This window comes from Pseudophryne corroboree, chromosome 12 (assembly GCF_028390025.1).
Source record: "Pseudophryne corroboree isolate aPseCor3 chromosome 12, aPseCor3.hap2, whole genome shotgun sequence".
In the NCBI taxonomy this organism is placed as follows: domain Eukaryota; kingdom Metazoa; phylum Chordata; class Amphibia; order Anura; family Myobatrachidae; genus Pseudophryne; species Pseudophryne corroboree.
In genome coordinates this window covers 54,202,751-54,230,187 of record NC_086455.1, presented here as the reverse complement: position 1 = coordinate 54,230,187, position 27,437 = coordinate 54,202,751, and the positions used below count along the sequence as shown (strand labels likewise).

The following is a 27,437-nucleotide window of genomic DNA, read 5'->3' as shown; positions in this document are numbered from 1 at the left end:
GATTGAGGTACGCTACTGCCGTCGCATTGTCTGAGCGAATCTGGACTGGTCTTCCTTGCAGACTGTCCTTTGCCTGAACTAGAGCCAAGTAAATTGCCCTTATTTCCAACAGATGTATTGGCAGGCGACTTTCCCTTGCGGTCCATTTTCCTGGAACCACATGCTTCCGAGTACCGCACCCCAGCCTTGCAGGCTGGCATCTGTTGTCAGGACTTGCCACTCTTTTATCCAAAAGGGTCTCCCCTTGTTTAAATGGTCTGTCTGTAGCCACCACGCTACAGACCTATTTACATTTACTGGAATCTTTATCATCTGCTTTTTTATCGTCTGATGATTTCCGTTCCATTTGGTCAGAATAAGGTGCTGCAATGGTCTGGAGTGGAATTGCGCATATTCCACCATGTCGAAGGTTGATACCATCAGACCCAACAGTCGCACTGCTGCATGGACTGACATTGTCTGGGCGTGCAACGCTTCCTGAGCCATGACCTGCACCTTGACTATCTTCTTCTCTGGTAAGAGAACTTTCTGTAGGTCTGAATCCAATATGGCCCCCAAATGAACCATCCGCTGTGACGGATTCAGAGACAACTTTTCCCAATTTATGAGCCACCCGTGTCTCTGTAAACAAACTATTGTCTGTTGAAGATGGCTCAAAAGTAAATCCTGTGATTGTGCTAGGATTAACAGGTCGTCGAGGTATGGGAATATTCTTATCCCGTTTGCGCAGACAAGCTGCCATAACCACCATGATCTTGGTAAACACCCTGGGTGCTGTAGCTAGCCCGAAGGGCAGAGCTTGGAACTGAAAATGTTCCTGGAGGATGGCAAACCTGAGGTAACACTGATGCGACAGTGCTATAGGCACATGTAGGTAAGCATCCCGTACATCCAGAGATACCATGTAATCTCCCGGTTCCATAGCCAACATTATGGAGCGTAACGTCTCCATGTGGAACTTTGGAATCCATATGTATTTGTTCAACATTTTCAGATTGAGAATTGGTCGATATGACCCATTTGGCTTCTGGATTAGAAACAGATTGGAGTAAAACCCCTGTCCCCTTTGTGATGGAGGTACTGGGACAATCACACCTGACTACAGTAATTTTTGGACTGCTTCTTGCAGGGCATTGGCCTTCGACTCTATACGAGACGGGCTGGTGCAAAAAAAACAATTGCTGCTTCTTCCAAGTACTGGGCAGATTGTCTTAAATGGCAAAAACGATCCTCTTGCTCCCTAGTAGGAGAAGGGATGTCATTCTCTAGTTCCTCTATCCATTTGCCCATTGCCTTTGCTACCCAGGCCGAAGCCATAGCAGGTCTTACCACTGCTCCTACTAGAGAAAATAAATTTTTCAAAAGACTATCTACCCTTCTGTCTGTGACATCATTTAGTGAGGTAGATGACAGTGGTAAAGCAGATTTATGTACGAGTCGCAGAACATGTGCATCTACTTTTGGAGGAACTTCTCTTTTCAAACAGTCCACAGCTGGAAATGGATAACAAGACTCCCATCTTTTAGGAATCTTATACTTTTTACTGGGCTCCGCCCAAGACTCATCCATCAAATTCAGCTTTCACCGATTTTGTTAGTTTAAATACAGGTGCTTTAGCTTTTAACACTGTCTTGGCTGGCTCTTCCAACGAGAGAACAGCCTTCACAGTATTAATAAGTTCAGCTACATCTTCTGAACTAAAACTCTGCGACTGATCATCATACGGAGTATTCGAATCTATTGTATCATCATCCGTTGTATCATCCTGTGTAGTCTGCCACATAGACGTATCTGTCTTAGTCTTACCTGTCCCTTGGTTGCTTGTAGAGGCTACTGGAACCAAGCCATAGGAAGGGAGCTGCATGTATGGGTTCATAATGTAACCTAACCCTTGAGGTGGTGCTACCGGAGTTAACCTGTCCGCTATTGAAGATAGCGTCTTTGCGAACATATTCCATGGTGGCTCTGTTGGTGGTTGAACCAACTCCTGTTTTTTACTTCGCTGAAAAGCGAAACAGTTTGCACACAAACCCTCATAAGTGACCAATTGATTCATATCAATTACCCCTGACTTACAAGATAAGCATGTTAGGGCTGTAGGAGTGCTTGATAAATTCTCCTCATCACTTTTGCCGCTCACAGACATGGTAATATTCTGTTATTGACTACACAATTTGTGACTGAAAATCACCCTATATGTCAGTATATAGAGGTGACATCAATCTGACCACAGTGCACCTAATTTGAGGGTTAGAACAGGACTGACATTACACAGAAAAGTCAGCACACATACTAGCAGTCAGTCACATGTTAAAGCATTAGACATTGTCATATGAGAATACAACCTCCATAACAACTTATACATAAGTAGGAAAATTGTATTTCTGTTTAACTGGTTCTTTTTCAACATAACATGCAGAAAACACAGTAATATACAGGTCTCATATGCAATAGGTACTAAAAATTAACAATTCATACTAAGAAGTAGAGAGAGTTTTTAGTACTGTATACCCTGCCTCCGGAGAGCGGGATACAAGGAGACTTGCCACACTTCCATATCCAAGCAAATACGCTCGTATGACGCTGAGTGGATTCAGACGCTTCTGATGTACACTACAGCTCTTGATAGCTGATAACGGACACAGTCGCTCACTGACGGACACGTACGCTGAGCGATTTCCACGTGTATGCAGACGCTAAGGCCTGCGACTCGGTCTGGGCGGGATCTCTAGTGTACACAACCGCAGCGTCTAAGCTGCGACCGAGTACCCTCGTGGTAGCGTCTGAGCCGGAAGTGAGGTCATTCAGTTCATGAAACGAGAAGCGCGCGGAAACTGGCCATGAACTCGGAGGAGGGGCGGCCAGGAGAGCGTCTGAATCCCCCTGTTGACTTAAACTCCGAGGATCGCGGCCTCTTCCTAGTCCTGGCGCCTATGATCCCCGGAGCGTAACGCTGTCGCACTCGAGATGTTCGGCGCATCAACACACTGTTTGTAGTCTCCACCAAATCAGTGTAGCTGTGTCCTGACCCCTCTAGTAAGAGGAAGGCCATAGACTCAGCGTCTCCCCATGCTCCGACCACAGCCTGGTTACGTCTACTGGACCCGATAGAACATCCGACAGAGACGCCCGTCGAGACAGCACTAATACCCGAAGGTAAGCGTTGTTGCGACCCGGTGGGGAGTTGTTGCTCAAATAAAAATATAGTAAGTCTATAAAAATAAAATAATAAAAGCTTGAGGCTGCTCTCTCAGCAGCCCTGTGACCATGTGACCTGTGACCTGCCGCACCAAGCAAAAAACTGATTTGACCGAGTCAGTGGGCGGGACTATATGGTGAAGGCCCCGATGCATCCTGGGAGGCCAGAAAGCTCGTGACCGTGTTGGTGTCATTTCCGCTGTCGCTCAACCATATCCCAATGTTATCCTGTGGACCCAGCCAGAGAAAGTCTTTTTAGTGTGCCCAAGCTCCTGCGGATCCCGTCTATACCCCATGGTCCTTTTGGAGTCCCCAGCATCCTCTAGGACGTAAGAGAAAAAAAAAAAAAATATATATATATATATATATATATATAGAAACAAAAAAGTACAGCACTCACCAAAATAAGCTCAATTATCCATTTTTGAGGGCCCGGGGGCGGTGACTAGTGGACTAGTAGTCACCACCCCCGGGCCCTCAAAAATGGACTCCCGATTTCACAGTTCCTACGTGTAATGCGAAACAATTCACAGGATGATTTGAGGGAGCAACAGCTCTCCGAGATGGTGACCAGATTTGAGGAGAGAGGTTATGGTACCAGTTTGGTGAAAAAGGCGTTGAAGAGGGCAAGACACATCTTTTCTGGAGGGAGAAGTAAGCTCAAACCCCGGATATCTGACAGGATGGTGATTACAACTCAGTATGATGTCAATGCCCCTGTATTCGCCAGTTCGGTTAGAAAACATTGGCCAATAATCGCCTCAGACACCACATTTAAGAATATAATCAAGAAACCATTAGTGTCATTCGCACGTGGACCAAATCTGAAACAGCTCCTTATGCAACCAATGAAGAATTTCAACATTAAAACTAAAGAGACATGGTTACGTTCAAAAAAACATGGCTGTTTCCGTTGCATGGGGTGTACTACCTGTAACAGTATGCTCACTGGTAAAGCTTTCTCCCACCCCCACACTGGTAGGAAAATCCCTATTAAACATCATGTCACCTGCACCACGGACCACGTGATTTATGTTTTAATGTGCCCTTGTGGGCTGTATTACGTGGGGAAGACAATTACCACCTTCAGAGAAAGAACGGCAAATCATCGCCTTTCAATTAGACAAGCGATGATTAATAAACAAAGTGATAAACCGGTGGCTCTGCATATTTTGACCAATGGACACCAACTGGCAACACTTAAATGTATGATCATAGATCATGTACCTAATCTACCGAGGGGTGGTGATCGTGGAAGAAAACTCCTTCAAAGTGAGTCCAGATGGATTTTCAGATTGGACACCAAAACCCCCCGGGGTTTAAATGAGAGTATCAATATGAAATGCTTTCTCTAATAACTTTTTGATACTTATAAGGTTCTCACTGACCATGACTTTAGTATTGTTTTGACTGGTGATCTAATTAGTATATTGTTTGTGTATGTGGTATATGTAAGTGTTATATTTTTATTATTTTTTATGTTTGTCAATATTGTATCCGGTATTTGATGATGGACTGCTCTAGTGGATACATCTGTGAGTGAACATCACAGTGCTTCATTTTTAACCGGTTATGTATTTGAATATATCTGGTAACTATTAGACAGTAGCAACTATAATTGGTGTGTGCTTAGTCGGTCCCTGGCAAATTTGTGATTGAACTGGCCCTCGTCTGTGCAATACCCGCTGTCAATGATCATTACTGTGAATTAATACTCCAGTGTGAGTTATTATGGTGAGCATGTGTTATTTTGTTTACTTTGCTCGCTGTGGGTAAAAGCAACCCGAGCGGGTTATACTCTGCAGTCACATTCTGGAGGACGGGGCGGTGATGTGCGGGCGGTAGCCTGTCACTCATGGCGCCCTGTAACCATGGTGAGGACTAAGGTAACCTCCTGACAGTGTTGCGCCCACCGCTCGTCACCGGAAGTGACGTAGCGGCATGTGGAACGCATACCCAGGAAGTAAAGGATACATTGAAACGCAGAGGGATTCCGCTCCTTGTGAGCATACTTGCATACATGGCGGCGCATGCGCAGACGGGTGGAACGCACGCCGGTAACAGTGGACCTCACGGCTAACCCACCTGTAAGTTGTTACTCATTTATGTGGGTATATTAAGCTTGTTTTAGTGATGTTCACACACAGATGGCTCTACACTACGGCGGGGTGGCAGTGACATGATGTTATGGTCTTGAACGGTCATTTAGTGACCGAGGTCGACGGACAGCTAGGTTACCATATGTACCCCTATGATTATGAAACGCAGTTTTGGAAATGGCATTTAGGCGTTGATACGCCAAGTTATTTGGAGATGATATTCCAAGTTATTTCATGCTGAGCCACCGCGATTTGCTGTTCATTTTCTAATACCCATTGAGAGGTGATATTAAAAGGATAATAAGATTTTACTTACCGATAAATCTATTTCTCGTAGTCCGTAGTGGATGCTGGGACTCCGTCAGGACCATGGGGATTAGCGGCTCCGCAGGAGACAGGGCACAAAAATAAAGCTTTAGGATCAGGTGGTGTGCACTGGCTCCTCCCCCTATGACCCTCCTCCAAGCCTCAGTTAGGATACTGTGCCCGGACGAGCGTACACAATAAGGAAGGATTTTGAATCCCGGGTAAGACTCATACCAGCCACACCAATCACACCGTACAACTTGTGATCTGAACCCAGTTAACAGTATGACAAACGTAGGAGCCTCTGAACAGACGTCTCACAACAATAACAACCCGATTTTTTTGTAACAATAACTATGTACAAGTATTGCAGACAATCCGCACTTGGGATGGGCGCCCAGCATCCACTACGGACTACGAGAAATAGATTTATCGGTAAGTAAAATCTTATTTTCTCTGACGTCCTAGTGGATGCTGGGACTCCGTCAGGACCATGGGGATTATACCAAAGCTCCCAAACGGGCGGGAGAGTGCGGATGACTCTGCAGCACCGAATGAGAGAACTCCAGGTCCTCTTTAGCCAGGGTATCAAATTTGTAGAATTTTACAAACGTGTTCTCCCCCGACCACGTAGCTGCTCGGCAGAGTTGTAATGCCGAGACCCCTCGGGCAGCCGCCCAGGATGAGCCCACCTTCCTTGTGGAATGGGCCTTGACAGATTTAGGCTGTGGCAGGCCTGCCACAGAATGTGCAAGTTGAATTGTGCTACAAATCCAACGAGCAATCGTCTGCTTAGAAGCAGGAGCACCCAACTTGTTGGGTGCATACAGTATAAACAGCGAGTCAGATTTTCTGACTCCAGCCGTCCTTGAAATATATATTTTCAATGCCCGGACAACGTCCAGCAACTTGGAATCCTCCAAATCGCTAGTAGCCGCAGGCACCACAATAGGCTGGTTCAGGTGAAACGCTGACACCACCTTAGGCAGAAACTGAGGACGCGTCCGCAGTTCTGCCCTGTCCGAATGGAAAATCAGATATGGGCTTTTATACGATAAAGCCGCCAATTCTGATACTCTCCTGGCTGAAGCCAGGGCCAGTAGCATGGTTACTTTCCACGTAAGATATTTCAAATCCACCGATTTGAGTGGCTCAAACCAATGGGATTTGAGAAAATCCAAAACTACATTAAGGTCCCACGGAGCCACTGGGGGCACAACCGGGGGCTGTATATGTAGTACTCCTTTTACAAAAGTCTGGACTTCAGGAACTGAAGCCAATTCTTTCTGGAAGAAAATCGACAGGGCCGAAATTTGAACCTTAATGGACCCCAATTTGAGGCCCATAGACAATCCTGTTTGCAGGAAATGTAGGAATCGACCCAGTTGAAATTCCTCCGTGGGGGCCTTCCTGGCCTCACACCACGCAACATATTTTCTCCAAATGCGGTGATAATGTTGTGCAGTCACCTCCTTCCTGGCTTTTACCAGTGTAGGAATGACCTCTTCCGGAATGCCTTTTTCCCTTAGAATTCGGCGTTCAACCGCCATGCCGTCAAACGCAGCCGCGGTAAGTCTTGGAATAGACACGGTCCCTGCTGAAGCAGGTCCCGTCTTAGAGGTAGAGGCCACGGATCTTCCGTGAGCATCTCCTGAAGTTCCGGGTACCAAGTTCTTCTTGGCCAATCCGGAGCCACGAGTATCGTTCTTACTCCCCTTTGCCGTATAATTCTCAGTACTTTTGGTATGAGAGGCAGAGGAGGAAACACATACACTGACTGGAACACCCACGGTGTTACCAGAGCGTCCACAGCTATTGCCTGAGGGTCTCTTGACCTGGCGCAATACCTGTCCAGTGTTTTGTTGAGGCGAGACGCCATCATATCCACCTTTGGTTTTTCCCAACGGTTCACAATCATGTGGAAGACTTCTGGATGAAGTCCCCACTCTCCCGGGTGTAGATCGTGTCTGCTGAGGAAGTCTGCTTCCCAGTTGTCCACTCCCGGAATGAACACTGCTGACAGTGCTATCACATGATCTTCCGCCCAGCAAAGAATCCTTGCAGCTTCTGCCATTGCTCTCCTGCTTCTTGTGCCGCCCTGTCTGTTTACGTGGGCGACTGCCGTGATGTTGTCCGACTGGATCAACACCGGCTGACCCTGAAGCAGGGGTTTTGCCAGGCTTAGAGCATTGTAAATCGCTCTTAGCTCCAGTATATTTATGTGAAGAGACATCTCCAGGCTTGACCATACTCCCTGGAAGTTTCTTCCCTGTGTGACCGCTCCCCAGCCTCTCAGACTGGCATCCGTGGTCACCAGGACCCAGTCCTGTATGCCGAATCTGCGGCCCTCTAACAGATGAGCACTCTGCAACCACCACAGAAGAGACACCCTTGTCCGTGGCGATAAGGTTATCCGCTGATGCATCTGCAGATGCGATCCGGACCATTTGTCCAGCAGATCCCACTGAAAAGTTTGTGCGTGGAATCTGCCGAATGGAATCGCTTCGTAAGAAGCCACCATCTTTCCCAGGACTCTTGTGCATTGATGCACAGACACTTTTCCTGGTTTTAGGAGGTTCCTGACAAGTTCGGATAACTCCCTGGCTTTCTCCTCCGGAAGAAACACCTTTTTCTGAACCGTGTCCAGAATCATTCCCAGGAACAGCAGACGTGTCGTCGGGTTCAATTGAGATTTTGGAAAATTCAGAATCCACCCGTGCTGTTGCAGCACTACTTGGGTTAGTGCTACTACGTCTTCCAGCTGTTCTCTGGACCTTGCCCTTATCAGGAGATCGTCCAAGTAAGGGATAATTAATACGCCTTTTCTTCGCAGAAGAAACATCATCTCGGCCATTACCTTGGTAAAGACCCGAGGTGCCGTGGACAATCCAAACGGCAGCGTCTGAAACTGATAATGACAGTTTTGCACCACGAACCTGAGGTACCCTTGGTGTGAAGGGCAAATTGGGACATGCAGGTAAGCATCCTTGATGTCCAGGGACACCATAAAGTCCCCTTCTTCCAGATTCGCTATCACTGCTCTGAGTGACTCCATCTTGAACTTGAATTTTTGTATGTACAGGTTCAAAGATTTCAGATTTAGAATAGGTCTTACCGAGCCGTCCGGCTTCGGTACCACAAATAGCGTGGAGTAATACCCCTTTCCCTGTTGTAGGAGGGGTACCTTGACTATCACCTGCTGAGAAACCAGCTTGTGAATGGCTTCCAATACCGTCGCCCTGTCTGAGGGAGACGTTGGCAAAGCAGACTTTAGGAACCGGCGAGGGGGAGACTTCTCGAATTCCAACCTGTAACCCTGAGATACTACCTGCAGGATCCAGGGGTCCACCTGTGAGCAAGCCCACTGCGCGCTGAAATTCTTGAGTCGACCCCCCACCGCTCCTGAGTCCGCTTGTAAAGCCCCAGCGTCATGCTGAGGGCTTTGCAGAACCCGGGGAGGGCTTCTGTTCCTGGGAAGGAGCTGCTTGCTGCCTTCTCTTACCCTTTCCTCTGCCTCGGGGCAGATATGACTGTCCTTTTGCCCGCTTGTTCTTATAGGACCGAAAGGACTGCGGCTGAAAAGACGGTGTCTTTTTCTGTTGGGAGGGGGTCTGAGGTAAAAAGGTGGATTTCCCGGCAGTTGCCGTGGCCACCAGATCCGATAGACCCACGCCAAATAATTCCTCCCCTTTATACGGCAATACTTCCATATGCCGTTTGGAATCCGCATCACCTGACCACTGTCGCGTCCATAAACTTCTTCTGGCAGATATGGACATCGCACTTACTCTCGATGCCAGAGTGCAAATATCCCTCTGAGCATCTCGCATATAAAGAAAAGCATCCTTTAATTGCTCTAAAGTCAATAAAATACTGTCCCTATCCAGGGTATCAATATTTTCAGTCAGGGAATCCGACCAGACCACCCCAGCACTGCACATCCAGGCTGAGGCGATGGCTGGTCGCAGTATAACACCAGTATGTGTGTATATACTTTTTAGGGTAGTTTCCAGCCTCCTATCAGCTGGATCCTTGAGGGCGGCCGTATCAGGAGACGGTAACGCCACTTGTTTTGATAAGCGTGTGAGCGCCTTATCCACCCTAGGGGGTGTTTCCCAGCGCGCCCTAACCTCTGGCGGGAAAGGGTATAATGCCAATAACTTTTTTGAAATTAGCACTTTTCTATCTGGGTTAACCCACGCTTCATCACATACATCATTCAATTCCTCTGATTCAGGAAAAACTACAGGTAGTTTTTTCACACCCCACATAATACCCCTTTTTGTGGTACTTGCAGTATCAGAGATATGTAAAGCCTCCTTCATTGCCGTGATCATATAACGTGTGGCCCTACTGGAAAATACGTTTGTTTCTTCACCGTCGACACTAGATTCAGTGTCCGTGTCTGGGTCTGTGTCGACCGACTGAGGTAAAGGGCGTTTTACAGCCCCTGACGGTGTCTGAGACGCCTGGGCAGGTACTAACTGGTTTGCCGGCCGTCTCATGTCGTCAACTGATTTTTGTAATGTGCTGACATTATCACGTAATTCCATAAACAAAGCCATCCATTCCGGTGTCGACTCCCTGGGGGGCGACATCACCATTACCGGCAATTGCTCTGCCTCCACACCAACATCGTCCTCATATATGTCGACACACACGTACCGACACACAGCAGACACACAGGGAATGCTCTATTGAAGACAGGACCCCACTAGCCCTTTGGGGAGACAGAGGGAGAGTTTGCCAGCACACACCCAAGCGCTATAATATATATAAGAACAACCCTATATAAGTGTTGTATCCTTATAGCAGCTTAAATATAGTAATATCGCCAAAAAAAGTGCCCCCCCTCTCTGTTTTACCCTGTTTCTGTAGTGCAGTGCAGGGGAGAGTCCTGGGAGCCTTCCTCACAGCGGAGCTGAGCAGGAAAATGGCGCTGTGTGCTGAGGAGAATAAGCCCCGCCCCCTATTTCGGCGGGCTCTTCTCCCGGAGTTTGTGAGATCTGGCAGGGGTTAAATACATCCATATAGCCTCAAGGGCTATATGTGATGTATTTTTAGCCATAAGAAAGGTATTATACATTGCTGCCCAGGGCGCCCCCCCCAGCGCCCTGCACCCTCAGTGACCGCTGTGTGAAGTGTGCTGACAACAATGGCGCACAGCTGCAGTGCTGTGCGCTACCTCATGAAGACTGAAAAGTCTTCTGCCGCCTGTTTCTGGACCTCTTCAATCTTCGGCATCTGCAAGGGGGGTCGGCGGCGCGGCTCCGGGACCGGACTCCATGGCTGGGCCTGTGTTCGATCCCTCTGGAGCTAATGGTGTCCAGTAGCCTAAGAAGCCAATCCATCCTGCACGCAGGTGAGTTCACTTCTCTCCCCTAAGTCCCTCGATGCAGTGAGCCTGTTGCCAGCAGGACTCACTGAAAATAAAAAACCTAAAAACTTTTTCTAAGCAGCTCTTTAGGAGAGCCACCTAGATTGCACCCTGCTCGGACGGGCACAAAAACCTAACTGAGGCTTGGAGGAGGGTCATAGGGGGAGGAGCCAGTGCACACCACCTGATCCTAAAGCTTTATTTTTGTGCCCTGTCTCCTGCGGAGCCGCTAATCCCCATGGTCCTGACGGAGTCCCAGCATCCACTAGGACGTCAGAGAAATATATTTTTCAAGGCTGGACTGAGTGCCCTTTTCTACAAATTCTTATATATATATATATATATATATATAGAGAGACAGACAGAGTTACAGTGGTGATACGATATACATCATTCTGTATAATTTCATGTGATAGGAGGAGAAAACATCTGACCCCTATGTGTGAATGAATAAATATATGAAGGTTGGCGTCTGCTGTAACGGATGCAGGTCTCTAATCCTGTCATGCTGTGACAGCTATGTGCAGATAGGGGATGGCAGTATAATAGGTATGGAGCACCCTGCGTGATCATCACTACTGCCACTGCAGTGTTTGGCTCTGGAACACTAAATTAATAATTAGTATTATTATAATCATCACAGGGGATGCCTTTACTGCATCGTTTGCAACAAGCAAAGGCTCTGTATAATTGGAGATGGTCTCTTTGTAATCAGAAACAACCATTCAGTCCCAGAAACCAGCTGTTAATGTCCTCTAAGAGATATAGGGTGAGGTGGGCTTAACGACTAGTATCATTTACCTGTAGAAGAAGTTCCCTATAATATAAATGAATAAATGCTGACATTTTTTGTCTATACCTTGAATAAGAGAAATAAATATTGCTCTGCATGCCACACCTTGGCCTTCTCTTAGCCATTCTACCCATAGATTGTAAGCCCACAAAGCAGGAGCCTCTACACGTTTTGTTTCCACCTGTTACTTCTTGGTCAGCGCTGCACATGTTGCTGGCGCGTTCTGTATGCTGTGTAACAGTGATCTGAGATGATGAATTTAATGGTTTTCCCACCATTTATTTATACGAACCTTCTTCTTTGTGTGCTTAGAGTTTCTCGCTTCATTTTGGAGCCCCCTAAACTGGTCATCATCATCATCGTCATCACCCGAATCTATCTGCCAATGGAAACAAAGCACTGTAAATCACAAAAGCGCTTCCCTTTCATTTCATTCAAACCAATGAACAGTTCCATTGTAGTAACAGTAGCAACATCCCAATGGCCTGCGGAGCAACATGGCAATCGATGTTCAGCAGAGCAGCACATTTTGCAGACGTGGTTGTTTAGTGAAGCCAAATGACCACATCTGCAATGGTCCCATGCAAACTGCGCACCCCACAAAATGTGCCTAACGGGACTATTGGCAGACCAAGTTTTCTGGCGCCTGATCTTATATACGGATTGGCAGCTTTCTGCGTGTTTGAGGGCTACACACGCTATGTTGACAGCACAGTTGGGTCATTGTTGACCAATCACATTAAAAGATCTGTAAAACAACTTTGCTGAACCGAAGAGAGCAAATCCACTGAACCTTCTCCAACCTGCCTTGTCTGCAGCTTAAACCACTAAGGGCTATACTGACTAATACTGTAGGTGGATTGTTAAAACCATCAGTTTTACTAAAGGCCGATGTAATTACTAAAGATAAAACTATAAAAAACAAACAAAAAAACACCAGAAACATGACGGTTTAGAAATCACCATAAGGCACATCGACATCCTTTACTGTAGCGTAGAAACTGCCAGATATTACTAAAATAATATTGCCCCCATAGAATGTAAGCTCTCACGAGCAGGGTCCTCTTCCCTCATGTGCTTTTACTTAACCTATCTTCTTTTCAATACTCCTTTTGACGGCACCAAATCCCTCGGTTTTCTGCCGCATGACTTATTTCAGTGCTGTTTACTGACGCAGCTATCCATACATAATGACTGCCTTCATTAAAAGTGTACTAGGAGTCATCACTTAGTAATTGGCCATATAAATACAGCGCTTTTCTAGGGTGTTTAGACATTTTAAACCAGCACCCAATCGTCTGCGTGTTTAAAAGCACCATCCAAATCATAGTAAATACGGAGGTATGGAGGTGAAAGCCGATCGCTGGTATCGATGCAAAGTTGAAACCACCCCCAAACCGATTCTTTAGTAAATCTACCCTTAAGAGTACTATGGCAGTATTGGTGAAGGTTTGGCAGCAGAAATAAGACGTAATGGACCAAATAGACAAATGTCTTACAAAACAATCATCATAGCGTAATGTGTACTGTACTACTGTCATCTTTACTGCTGTATAAGCATGGAAATCAAATACTCATAGGCATAAATACAGCATAACAAACACCAGATATCAGAACCACGTGTTTATTGTTTCCATGTATCCTCAGAATGCTGGAATAATGAACAGATCTTTACACCTGAAATGGTGTCGCTACAGTGTAGTCATGGACCCAGCACAGCGTATAACTGATCTGATTACTATGTTTTCACAGGACAAAGTGTTGGTACAAGGAACACAGCCATGGGGTTGAAATCCGCCGCTGTTATAGTGGTTGTGGGTAAATGTACAGTATACACCATATACCTTTATCCGAAATGGACTATATTTAAAAGGGTTGGGTACGGGATCCAGACAGTCAAGATACCAACTGTCAAAATACCGATAGCAACATCCAGACTGTTAAAATTCCGACACATTTTGGCAAGTACGGTAACCCTTTCCCTAACCTGTCCCCCCCCCCCAGCCTTACGCTAACCCTCTAGCCTAAATCTAACCTCCCCCTACGCCAGCTTAATCAAGCACCCCTCCCCCCGCAGTCTAACCCTCCCCTCCCGTAATCTAACCCTAACCCACCCCTCCAGCAGCCTATCGATACACCCCCCCACACACGCACACACACACACCAGGTTGGGTTTGATACGTCTGCACGGCATCCCGATGGTGACACCCGACAGGGACTAAGTATACTTACCTTTGCCCAATACCCCCTAACCCACCCTTCCCACAGCATATACTGAACCCTCCCCCGCCTGCAGCCTAACTCTAACCCCCCCTTCCCCCAATGCCTAACCCTCCCTGGGGGTACCTAAACCTTGACCCCCCCCCCCCCTCCTGCCTAAACCTCCCCTTCCCACCTCTCCGGCATCCCGGCAAACACTTATTAGGGATATCAGCGGTTGGGACTCCAGCACCGGGATTGTGAGCCAAGTCGGGAGCAGTGTCGGCATTGCTACCACCAGGATTCTGACCAGATCCCCCGAAGCCTAACCCTAACCTCTCATGCAGCCTAATCCTTCCCGCAGCCTAACCCTAACCCGCCCCTCCCATAGCCTCACTCTAACTTGATCCCTAAGCCTAATACTTACCGGCGGAATGTGTCGGGATTCTGCTGTCTGTATTGTGGCCATTGGCTATATCCCCTATGAAATGGGGTGTCAGATGTCAGTTAACAAATATACTAAACACATGAGACAGCAAAATTGCAATTATCAACATTAAAACAAATATTCCATTATATAAATAGTGGGTCAGGGGGTCACTTGGTTGAACAATTAAAAGCAAATGGACCGTTGGCGGAGGACAAATCCAAGGACACGTACAGCCCATCGCTGCCTTTCATTACCAGCCTTGAAAAGCAGCTGAACATATCTATTCAAAGAATGATGATGGCTTGTTGCTAAGGAACAGTGAGTCATTGACAATCAAATTATCCCCCCCAACCTAAAATTGCATATATTTTGTGTTCTATAATGCTTCCGTTAAAATCCTTCCAGCTTTGTCTGCTATATAGAACCACAGACAGAAACTCACATCATCAGCTAATTATTGAAACAATAAAATGATGCGTTTCTTCCTTCTCCACGTGGGCACTGAATAAAAGCCATGTCTTATCATAAGGTATTTAGCAATCACTGTACATTGGCTGTGCTTAATAACCTATATTCCCGTCTGTGCACAGCTGACAGATGGTGACTAATGCAGATAATGGTGATGTGCTCTAAATGTGTTTTAGGTCCTCCATAATTACATACACAATACAGTGTAATGGTAACAGAGGGCATAGCCAAATCACCCAACGCAAAGGAGATTGGATACCGGAAATAGGTCTCTGCACAATCTTGCATCTAGCAAATGACTGAAATGTTCAACTTATTTAGCTATAGCACACACAGTAACTGTAAGGGAGCAACACCACAGGCTAATGTGAGCCAATGCGGGACACATCACCACATTCATGCTATTTATGCAGCCAAGGTCATTCGTTTAGAGGGGTTAAGCCACTTTGTGCAGCTGGACCTGATGCTTTTGGGTGCATTAATAAAAGAGTGCCCAAAATAACTGAATTGCTCCACTGGGCACCCACTGGTTATGACCACCCGAGGAACAACTGAATTGCCCCCTAAGAGTCTTCATTTGATGGAATAGTGTCAGACCTGAAAGTATTTTTAAGACAGACTATAAAATATGGAATATGGCTGCTGAATGACACAGGGACTTTTCAACACGGAAAATCCAAAATCAACTTGAAAATTTGCTAACTGTTTGTCCTTTGGCATAGGCCAGAGGTCCTCAAGGCACCCTAACGGTCCGGGTTTTAAGTTTATCCAGGCTTGGTCACAGGTGACTTAATTAGGACCTCAATTAATCTTTTTTTTTTTTTTTTAAAGTGTTTTTGTTTAAAGTGTACTTACATTTAAAGAAAACTACAGACGTACACAAGACATAAACAGGAGGAAAACAGATGGAGAACATTCAACCTGAAATCTCTGCAACTATGGAACTGAGAAAAATTGGGATGGTATCGGGATCCTTGCGCTTGGGATGCCGGCAGTCAGAATATTGACAGCGGCATCCTGACTTGCAGAATCCCGACACCTACTAGGTAAGTATTTTAACCCTCCCCCTCTTCCCCCTAACTTTCCCTCCCCGCAGCCTAACATTAACCCTCCCCCTTAGTGCCTAATCCTCCCCCTTAGTGCCTAATTTTCCCTCCCCGCAGCCTAACATTAACCCTCCCCCTTAGTGCCTAACCCTCCCCCTTAGTGCCTAACCCTAACGCTCCCCCCTTAGTGCCTAACTTTCCCTCCCCGCAGCCTAACACTAACCCTCCCTCCTTGCAGCCTAACCCTACCTTTAGTGCCTAAAGCTTACTACCTCCCCCCTCCGCAGCCTAACCCCAATCCTCCTCAGCATATTTACCATGGGGATGCAGACAGTCGGGATTCTTGCACTGGGATTGTCATCCATGTCGGGAACCTTTTAAATGTGATGTCATGGCTTGTTTGTAATTGTTATTACCTGTGTGGGAGATGCTGCTCTTCTTTGAGCAGCTAACCAATTGGCTCAGATGTAGGCCTGCGTGTGTGTGTGTTAAACAGGAGGATAGGCGTCAACCTGAAATCTCTACTACTGTAAAACCACTCTGAGGAAACAGAGCTTGGCACCCTCTACAATTCAAACACCTGCTTTTTCCGTATACTGGATACTGCTTGCAGGGAACCATGCTTGGACACTGCAAACACTTGCTAAACCTCCACATACCCTAACCCTAAACCTTAAAACTAATACCCTAACCTCACCCTTAATCCTAACCCCTAACACTAATACCGTAACCCTCACCCTTAATCTTAATACCCTAACAGGAATAGATCTGCTTTGAATCCATCTTAAACAAATGTAGGTAAACCTGCATGAGCAGGTGTGTTGTGGTATGTCGGCAGTTGTAATGGCCAGCATTGTCCATGCTGATATTCATCATGTGGCCACTAATGTTCTGGTGGCTCATCGGAATTTACCTACTCCTGACGCTTGTAGCGGCTCCTTTTCCGGCAGAGTCAGCTGATCCTTCAGCGTTCCAGTAAGTATTCGTCCCATATCCATAACCCTAATTCCAACCCCTACCCATTCCTTTAGGGCCTAACCCTAACCTATACCCCTCCACAGCATAACCATAACCTCCCCATAGTGCGTAACCCTAATCCCTACCCCTAACAATAACCTCCCCCTAGTTCCTAACCCTTATCCCTACTACTAACCATTCCTCTAGGGCCTAACCCTAACACATTCTAACCATAACTGCCCCCTAGTGCCTAACCCAAACACAGCAGAACCATAACCTCCCCTTAGTGCCTAACCATAATTCTCCTGTTCCACAGTCTATCCCGAATGTCAACTTTTTAATTATGTTGGCATTATGACTGTAGACATTAAGGTGTCTGCATTATGAATGTCCACCGACGGGCTACATCCGGCACGAACACATATCACCAAAACCGGGCACCAGATGTGGCCATGGCATCATCTGCCACACAGAAGATTTTTGTCTCTCAAGAAGAACTTGAGCAAAAAATAAATAAAAATAAGATACCAGTCTACATTTTAGAAAATGTGGAAAGTCAGATATCTAGTGAAGATCAAACAATTGTCGGCACTGAACAGACAGAAGACTTACTGTGTTAAACACATGTCTGCGTTTCTTAGCAGCAGGCATCGGTGAGTCAAAATCACACTCGCTGCTTGCCGTCTGGAAAACAAAATTAAAAACAAATGAATGCAGACTGGAATAAACACATTGCTGAATGACTGGCCTGCATCCCTGAGATTCCCAGCGCACTGCTGTGTGAGGTTGGCTGCACTCACCTCCGGTGACTTAAGGACACTGCCGGTGGTTAATTTTCTTTTCCGTCTGAAAACGACAACGTCCTCGTTCTCGGGGCTGCTACCTGTTGATAGACGGCAAACATCCCAGAACAAACAATAGCACTTGGAATGAAAAGGCCATGCTGCCGAGAGCGGCTGCAATTAAACACACTGGGCTCAGGTGTCCAGCGGTTAGGCAAACAATACCTCTGCCACAGGACATCATTTCTACCTGGAATCTGGCAGACCCGCACTGCACTGCAGTATGTGTGTGTGTTGCAAAACAGTTGTGTCTTAAAACAAAAGATTATTTGAAATGTGTGAACAAAAGAACAAAAGTAGAATAGATCATATTCTGTTAATATAGGATTTCCGTATATGACCTGTGGGAGGCTTACTGATTATTGCTCTCATTACAACAGGCACAATGGTGGTCATTCCGAGTTGATCGCAGCAGCAATTTTGTTAGCAGTTGGGCAAAACAATGTCCACTGCAGGGGGGGGGGGGGCAGATATAACATGTGCAGGGAGAGTTAGATTTGGGTGGGTTATTTTGTTTCTGTGCAGGGTAAATACTGGCTGCTTTATTTTTACACTGCAATTTATATTGCAGATTGAACACACCACACCCAAATCTAACTCTCTCTGCACATGTTATATCTGCCTCCCCTGCAGTGGACATGGGGGGTCATTCCGAGTTGTTCGCTCGTTATTTTTTCCTCGCAACGGAGCGATTAGTCGCTAGTGCGCATGCACAATGTCCGCAGTGCGACTGCGCCAAGTAAATTTGCTATGCAGTTAGGTATTTTACTCACGGCATTACGAGGTTTTTTCTTTGTTCTAGTGATAGTAATGTGATTGACAGGAAGTGGGTGTTTCTGGGCGGAAACAGGCCGTTTTATGGGTGTGAGCGAAAAAAACGCTACCGTTTCTGGGAAAAACGCGGGAGTGGCTGAAGAAACGGAGGAGTGTCTGGACGAACGCTGGGTGTGTTTGTGACGTCAAACCAGGAACGACAAGCACTGAACTGATCGCAGATGCCGAGTAAGTCTGGAGCTACTCAGAAACTGAAGTGTCTATTCGCAATTCTGCTAATCTTTCGTTCGCAATTTTGATAAGCTAAGATTCACTCCCAGTAGGCGGCGGCTTAGCGTGTGCAAAGCTGCTAAAAGCAGCTTGCGAGCGAACAACTCGGAATGAGGGCCATGGTTTTGCCCAACTGCTAACAAAATTGCTGCTGCGATCAACTCGGAATGACCACCAATATGTCTAACCCAAATGTCTTATTTTTCCTATGCATCACCCCAGTGTAAATCTCTACATAGTGTAAAGTCCCCGGAAGAAGTCTGTCTGTTTGGGCTAATCTCGAAAACCACTGGATGGATTTTGAGGGGTTTCTCACAATTCTTAAGAATCGTTGTCGAGGAAGGTTTAGGTGTACGAAACATTAATCTATGACAAAAGGGAGACAAGTAGTGACGATTTTAGTGGAGAAAGTCAAAATAAAATAAAAAAAAAAAAAACTGCCATCTGAGCGCTTTCTTGGCTTACGCTGCCTAAACCGTTAAAGATGTACAGTATTCACAGCGCTTCACTTTTTCCACATTTTGTTATGTTACAGCCTTATTCCAAAAATGGAATACATTCATTTTCCCCTCAAAATTCTACACACAATACCCTATAATGACAACGGTAAAAGTTTTTTTTTGTTGCAAATTTATTAAAAATAAAAAACTAAGAAATCACATGTACACAAGTATTCACAGCCTTTGCTCAATGTTGATGCACCTTTGGCAGCAATCACAGCCTCAAGTCTTTTTGAATATGATGCCACAAGCTTGGCACACCTATCTTTGGGCAGTTTCGCCCATTTCTCTTTGCAGCACCTCTCAAGCTCTATCAGGTTGGATGGGAAGCGTCGGTGCACAGCCATTTCCAGATCTCTCCAGAGATATTCAATCGGATTCAAATCTGGGCTCTGGCTGGGCCACTCAAGGACATTCACAGAGTTGTCCTGAAGCCACTCCTTTAATATCTTGGCTCAAACATTTAAGATCCACTTTAGTAAGTGGTTCAAATGGGCAACTTGAAGGGCCTTTAGGATTAAATTTAAGTCCCAAGGCATTGCAGGAGGAACAAAAAGGAGGTTGAATGCGCAGCATTCCTTGGAAAAAAGTACGCACATACGGTTTTCTTTTGGAATCATACAGTCAATGTTGACACTTGCACTCTGAAGTAAGCCACCTTCAAACCTTTATCCATTCCTGCCTGAAGGAATGCTAAAAAACAAACAAACCAAGTATTCCCTAACGCTTATACAGCCACCTTTCCTGCTCAGTTTTTTTTATATATATACCTATGTGCAAAATTATTATCATCACTGGAGTGTCAAATGATAAATGTACTATAAAAAAAGATATAAGAATATATCAAGGGAGCGCTCCCTTGATATATTCTTATATCTTTTTTATATGAATGCTAAGGACACTCTGAAAGACCTAGGGTCCATTTTCCATTCACTGCACCAATGAATATAGGTTTGCCATATTCGGTGATAAATGCGAGCTGAGGAAGGTTTCCTTGCTCTGAGCATTGTTTGAATTATCTGTTGTTAGAAACCTCTTGACTTCAGGATAGAGGTATCAAGAGCCACGCCGTCAAAGACAGTCGATCCAGATGTCTGTGATAACAAGGACCCTGCATCAATAGATCTGGACGTTGAAGGAGCAGGAGTGGAGCATCCATCGAGATTCTCTGCAGATCTGTGTACCAATGTCTTCGGGGCCAAGCTGGAGCTATTAGTATCACAGCACCCTTTCCTTGCTTTACCTTTCTCACCACCCTGGGTAATAATGTGATTGGAGGAAACACATAGGCCAAATGAAAGTCCCATCTCACCGACAGGGCATCCACAAAGATCGCTCTGGGATCCTTTGTTCTTGACCCATATGCAAGAATTTTGTTGTTCGAACGGGACGCCATGAGATCTATCTCTGGCAACCCACACTTGTCGACTAGAGTCTGGAAGACCTCCGGGTGTAGAGCCCATTCGCTTGCCTGAGTGGTGTGTCGACTAAGAATATCCGCTTCCCAGTTTAGGACTCCTGGAACGAACACTGCTGACAAGGCTGGATGATGAAGTTCTGCCCACTTTAGTGTGTGACTTACCTCCTTCATAGCTTTTTGGCTGCGAGTTCCTCCCTGAAGGTTGAGGTACGCTAACTGCCATCGCATTGTAAGAGCGGCTCTGAACTGAAATTCCCCGAAAAATGTCCTTTGCTTGAATCAGTGCCATGTATATGGCCTGAAGTTCCAAAATATTTATTGGCAGGTAACCTTCTTCCTTGGTCCATTGCCCCTGGAAACAAAACCTTCCTGACACTGCTCCCCAGCCCTGGAGACTGGCATCTGTTGTCAGAATTTCTCAATCTGATAACCAAAAGGGTCTACCCTGTCCAGATGGGATGTCTGTAGCCACCAGGCTAATGACCTTCTTGCTTCCATCGTAAGGACCATAGTCTGAGTTTTTATCATCTGATGCAACCCATTCCATTTGGCAAGGATCAGATGCTGCAGAGGCATAGAGTGGAACTGTGCATACTCCACCATGTTGAATGTTGACACCATCAATACCATCACACGCATTGCTACGAGAATGGATACCTTTTGACTGTGAAGCAACTCCTGAATCCTTGACTGAACATTGAATATCTTGTTCAGAGGTAAAATTACTCTCTGAAGGCTTGAATCCAGTACAGCCCCCAAGTGAGTCATCCGCTGTGAAGGAACCAGAGACGATTTTGCCCAATTTATGAGCCACCCGTGCCTATGCAGACACGTTATTGTCTGTTGCAGATGACATAGAAGCAATTCCTGCGACTGTGCCAGGATTAAAAAATCGTCGAGGTATGGAAAAATTATTATCCCCTGCTGGCGGAGATAAGATGCCATTACCACCACAATTTTGGTAAATACACTGGGGGCTGTGGCTAACCCAGAAGGTGGTAGGGCCTGGAACTGAAAATGCTGTTGGAGGATAGCGAACCTGAGATAGCACTGATGGGACAGTGCTATAGGAACATGTAGGTAAGCATCCTAGATATACCGGCAAACCATATAATCCCCTGGCTCCATGGCCAAAATGATGGAACGTAAAGTCGTCATAAAACCGAGGTACCCAAATGTATTTGTTCAGCACTTTGAGATTCAAAATGGGATGGAATGACCCATTTGGCTTCTTAACTGGAAACCGCAAAAACCCTGTCCTCGTTGTGCAGGAGGAACTGGAATGATTACTCCTGACTGAAGCAATTTCTGAACTGCCTCTTGCAAAGCCCTGGCCTTCGTCTCTACCCGAGATGGACTGGTACAAAAAAAATCTTCGAGGAGGGTGCTTCTTGAAGGCAAAAGCATATCCTAGAGATACCACTACCTGCACCCAGGCATCTGTTGTAGACTGTTGCCAGATCTGTGCAAACTGAAGAAGTTGGCCCCCCACTCTGGGATCCCCCACGTGGAGGCCTGCACCATCAGGCTGATGGCTTATTTTCTGTTTTACCAACTGGTCCTCTGGCAGCCCAATGCTTTTTAGTCTTACCAGACTTGTTGTATTGGGGCTGCCTACCATTACTTTTTCCTTTAGGTTTTCATAGAGACCGAAAGGAATGAAAAGCTGAAACTTTAGGTTTGAATTTGTATGTGGAGGGAAGCTTTAACCTTCTTGTAGTCTGCTTCTGACTCCAAAATATCTGTCAATTCTTTACCAAAAAGAATATCTCCAGAAAAAGGAAAAGACTCCAAAACAGTCTTAGATTCTGAATCAGCTTTCCACATACGTAGCCAAACTGCTCTGCGAGCACCTATTGTTGAAGCTGATGCCCTGGAGGCAATAGTACCCATATCCAAGGCTGCTTCTTCCAAGAACATCACAGCCTGTTTAATATGTGCTATGTGGGATTTTTGCTCTCTAGATGCCATTGAAAAATCCCCCTCCAATGCATCAGTCCAGGCAGCCACTGCCTTTGCCATCCAAGCTGAAGCCATGGCTGGTCTTATGACTGCCCCAGACAGGGAAAAAATGTTTTTTTTAAAAACCATTCACTCTCCTCTCCGTGACATCATTTAATGATGTTGAAGGAAGAGGTAATGTAGATTTTTGCACTAATCGAATCACATGCGTATCTACCTTGGGAGCCACCTCCCTTTCTAAACAATTCCCAGCTGGAAGAGGATAATTGGAATTCCATTTCCTTGGAATTCTTAACTTTTTATTGGGCGTAGCTCAAGCCTCTTCCATGATTTCCGTCAGCTGATCTGACCCCGGAAACTCAGTCTTAACTGTTTTGGAACGTTTAAACACAGGTGCCTTGGTTTTTAACACAGGCTCTGCTGAATCCCCTTAAGGATAGAATGGCTTTCATTGCTTTAATTAACTCAGCTATATCCACTGAACTGAGACCTTCCTCCTCCTCTTTGTATGCTGAACCAGAGTTTACAGAGCTTTCATCCTCCGATGAGTCCTCATCTGAAACAGGTGTAGCCTGTGAGGATGAAGATTTACTTACCACTGGCTTATCAGCCTGTTTCTTTTGAGAGGCTGCTGCTGGAAGTGATAAACCGCAGGTGGGAAGCTGCATGTAAGGGTTAATTGTGTAACCTATCCCTGGTACAGGAGTTGGAATTATCCGTTCAGCTTTACTGGATAATGTCTGTGCAAACATAGCCCAAGGCGGATCAACCTGCACCTGAATCTGACCCTGGTGAAAACTAAAACTATTTGCACACAAACCATCCTGAGCCAGATCCTGAGAGGTTAACCCAGCTTTGCAAGACAAACATGATATGACTGTTGGTGTTGCTGTGAGTATCTTCCTCACCTTTGCCGCTCTTCGACATGATAAATAATCAACAAACTTCCACAGTGTACTACACAATTTGTGACTGTAATCACTTTAAGCTTTTTAAAGTGACATACAATATGCCACTAACCTGCTATGCCCCAGCATTGAGGATCGGAATGGAAAAAAATTGACAGCTATATAGTAAAGTCAGCAATCACACTAGCAGTCAGTGAGCACATCATCAACTACAAATATGTTTCAAGTATGTAGAAGAACATATTACTGTATCAAGTTTAAACAGATCTACCGTATTCAGATGCAAAGCAAAAGAAACAACAGTAATAATATACAGACTTATATGTAATAGGCACTTATCTAACTATTCATACTCAAAAGGTAGATAGAGACTTAGTGTTGTATTACCCATACTCAGTAGAATGGGATACAGAGAGACTCACCCCGCTTCCAGGACCGTTCAATATGTTTGCGAACGCTGAGTGGATCCAGACGCTACTAGTGTACACTGCCGCTCCATGAACCTATAGTGAACACAGACGCACCAGTCACACAGCCGCCTATGCTGCGACTGGGTCCCCTTAGTATACAGCATCTCAGACGGAAGCGGGAAAACAGTTCATGGCAGGAGACTCGGAGGAAACTGGTCATGAACCGGGGGGAGGGGTGACCAGGAGAGCGTCTAATTCCCCACTGCTGACATCAACCCTAGGGATCGCGGCCTCATACTATTCCTGGAGCCTATGATCCCTAAGGCCTAGCGCTGGTGCACCCGAGGTAGCAGCCGCATTAGCGTCTGTTTGGTAGTCACCTCCCAAAACAGTGCGGCTTTGTCCGTATTCCCCTTAGAAGTGGAACCGATGCCTTACCGTGCTCCGGCCACAGCCTGGTAATGTCTGCTTGACCTGCTAGTATATCCGACACAGACGGCTGCCGAAACAGCACTGTACTCGTGGGTAAGTGTTGTCGCGACCCGGCGGAGAGTTGTTGTAGCCACTCTTACTAAGGTACGTATCCTCTGACCATCGTCTGGCTCCTGCCACACCAAACAAAAAACTGATTTGCCTGAGCCAGGAGGCGAGGATATATGGATGGGCCCGTTGCCTGCTGGGAGGCCGAAAAGCTTTGACCGATTGGTGCAAATCCGCTGTCGCTTCATCATATCCCAATGTTATCCTGTGAAGCCTGCCGGAGAAAAAAAGACTTGTACTTAGCTGTGTACATGCATAAACATCCCGTGGGGTGTGCTTTATTGTGGTGACGTTTCGGGGACTTCTCCCCTTCTTCAGACAAAGCAAAGTGGCAAACAGTGACAATAAATAGACAGTACAACAATGAACTTACCCCCTCCTCGTTTGCGTCAGCGGGTCCCTGGTCCCTCCGGCCGCCTTCCTGTAGCGAGCACCTCGGCCGGAAGTGCTCGCTGCAGAAAGGCGGCCAGAGGGACCCGCTGACGCAAACGAGGAGGGGGTAAGTTCGTTGTTGTACTGTCTATTTATTGTCACTGTTTGCCACTTTGCTTTGTCTGAAGAAGGGGAGAAGTCCCCGAAACGTCACCACAATAAAGCACACCCCACGGGATATTTATGCATGTACACAGCTAAGTACAAGTCTCTGAGTGCCGCCTGTTGTATTGGACATCCATGTAATTGGGGATTGCACCCCAGAGGAGGGCACCGGTGCCGGCTATTGGAATGACCAGGGTGCCGGAATATATATATATATATATATATATATATATATATATATAAACAGAGTGCGGTCCTAGACCGGAGGTATATATCAGAATACTCGCACAATATATCCTGTAACTGGTTTATATGTATCCTGTAACACTTTTTCTTAACTAACGCTGACACTGTCTATATAGAGACATGTAGAATACTCAAGTGTTTGTAAAGTCACAGCACTGTACACAGGTGGCTTTACAAGGGAGACCTTGCCCTGCAGTCTCAGAGACCAGCCGCAGCTATACTCTAAGATGGCGCCCAGCGTCTCAGTCAGGAAGTGAGGGAGAGAGTGAGGAAGCTCCAAGGCTGGAAAATCTGCAGTAAATGGTGCCCTGGGCCGGGCTACAGGTCAAGTAACGCCTCCCCAGTGCTGGGCCTTACTGCCGGTACTATGGAGCCTTATCAACAGGGGCGTTAGTACCTGTACTCCCTATGCCCTGGCAGATATAGTGGGGTCCCTGCTCAGTGACAGTGTCCACGCCAGCGTCGCAGTCCGTCTCCCTAGTCATGCGATCGGAGCGCGATTTAATGGCGGGTCCCGTCTGGGGGACACTCTTACCTCCTCCCCGTAGCAGCCACGCGAACCAGGAGAGCGTCTGCGATGTGTGCCTAAAGCCGTAGCGTCTCCGCCGCAAATACCTGGGAACAGGCCGCGGGTGTATGCGACGCCGCTTGGGAGGTGACGTAGACGCAGCGCTGAATGTGACCCTGACATATCAGTGCTGCGTCCCTTGAAGTCTTATGAAAAAAGCTTTTCTTCAGGGCTGCCCAGCGCAGCCCTCCTGTTAGTGACCTGCTTCTACAGGCACCAACTCGAAACTAAGCTCACAGTGCCTGGAGGCAGGGTTATAGAGGAGGTTCCACAATGCATCCTGGGACAACCTAAAGCTTTAGCCTGTTGGTGCCTCTCTGGATCAAGATCCACTCTACACCTGATGTTTTCCCTGTGGAACACAGTGTACCCCACTGCAGAAAAATCAATCAATCAATAATAATGGCGAGAAAAGGTCAACTAACAAAGGAAGTTAAGGGGGGGTACACACACATAGATCCATACTTACATTCTAAGCAATTTGACTAGATTGCTTAGAAATTAAGCACGGATCTCTCCGTATGCATGACAAATCTAGTAAATCGCTCACTTCATTGCGCTCACTTTATCGAGATGTGTGCTGAGCGGTCTGTGCTAGATCGCTCAGGGCACATCTCCCCGTGTGTACGAGGCTTTAGACTGACCATTATGACCACTAAAAATGAAGGTCTTTTATTTAGAGATATTGAAAAGAAAGCCAAAGGGTCAGTAAAAAGAATCCAAAAAGCGCAGGTACTGCCGGCATTCCTCAGTGGTAAAGCAGCGACTTGACGCACTTATTAACATCCGTCAGCTGCTAAGTGGCTGTTGTAATATAAGTGTCTGTAGTCAGACTGAGTGACTCCTAATTCACTTTGGATAATAAACAGCGATACAAAAGTCTGGTCTCCATAGCAACCTTCTGGAGTTCTGCTGAAGCCGCTCTCAGACAATTACAACCGCCTATATTTCAACAGCCATTCGGTGGCTTACCCATGAGTATGTTAGTAAGTGGCTGACATATCAGGCAATGAAAACAGTGGAGAAGTGGACCAGTGGAGGTTTCCCATAGAAACCAATCAGCTTTGACTTAGCATTTATCAAGCACATATAAAATGATAGGTAGAAGCTGCTTGATACATTAACCCTTTAGTGCTGGCAGCTCAGGAAATCCCCTGGGTGGGACTTTAAAAAATTCTGTAGCCAGTTGAAACTACTACCACGGTGTCATCTCATACAGAGTGGTAGACCAATAATTCAGTGACATTCCCTTGTAAACAAAAAAGCCCATGACAAGTGGTAGACTTCTCAAGGGAGAGATCAATAGCAATGTACTACTGAAAAATTCTACATTGCAGGCAGCAGCACAATTCCATTTTTTTTAACGTTGTTCTTTGTAAAACAAATTACTAACAATGTTAGGATAGGAACTTGTTGACTGGAGGGGGGGTGGGGGTGTTCATAAAAAAAAAAAAAGGGGGACATCTCTCACATTTATATATGGTTGGTCCTGCGCCCATACCACTAAGTACCGATGTTTGGTACTTTGCACATGCGCAGAGTACGTTCTGCGTGACTGCTCACAGGTCATGCCACACAGGATGCCAT

The 27,437-nt window shown here is 46.1% G+C and overlaps 1 protein-coding gene across 1 annotated transcript in view; it reads right to left on the bottom strand.

The window, feature by feature from the left end:
* Positions 1 to 27,437, bottom strand: part of FANCM (FA complementation group M) — a 337,857-nt gene that overhangs the window by 30,812 nt on the left and 279,608 nt on the right. The window contains exons 15-17 of the mRNA XM_063947525.1: positions 17,674 to 17,756; positions 17,486 to 17,557; positions 12,066 to 12,152 (exon numbers count right to left, since the gene is read on the bottom strand). Of these exons, the coding sequence (XP_063803595.1) occupies positions 12,066 to 12,152; positions 17,486 to 17,557; positions 17,674 to 17,756 (242 nt within the window). The remainder of the gene's footprint in view (positions 1 to 12,065; positions 12,153 to 17,485; positions 17,558 to 17,673; positions 17,757 to 27,437) is intronic.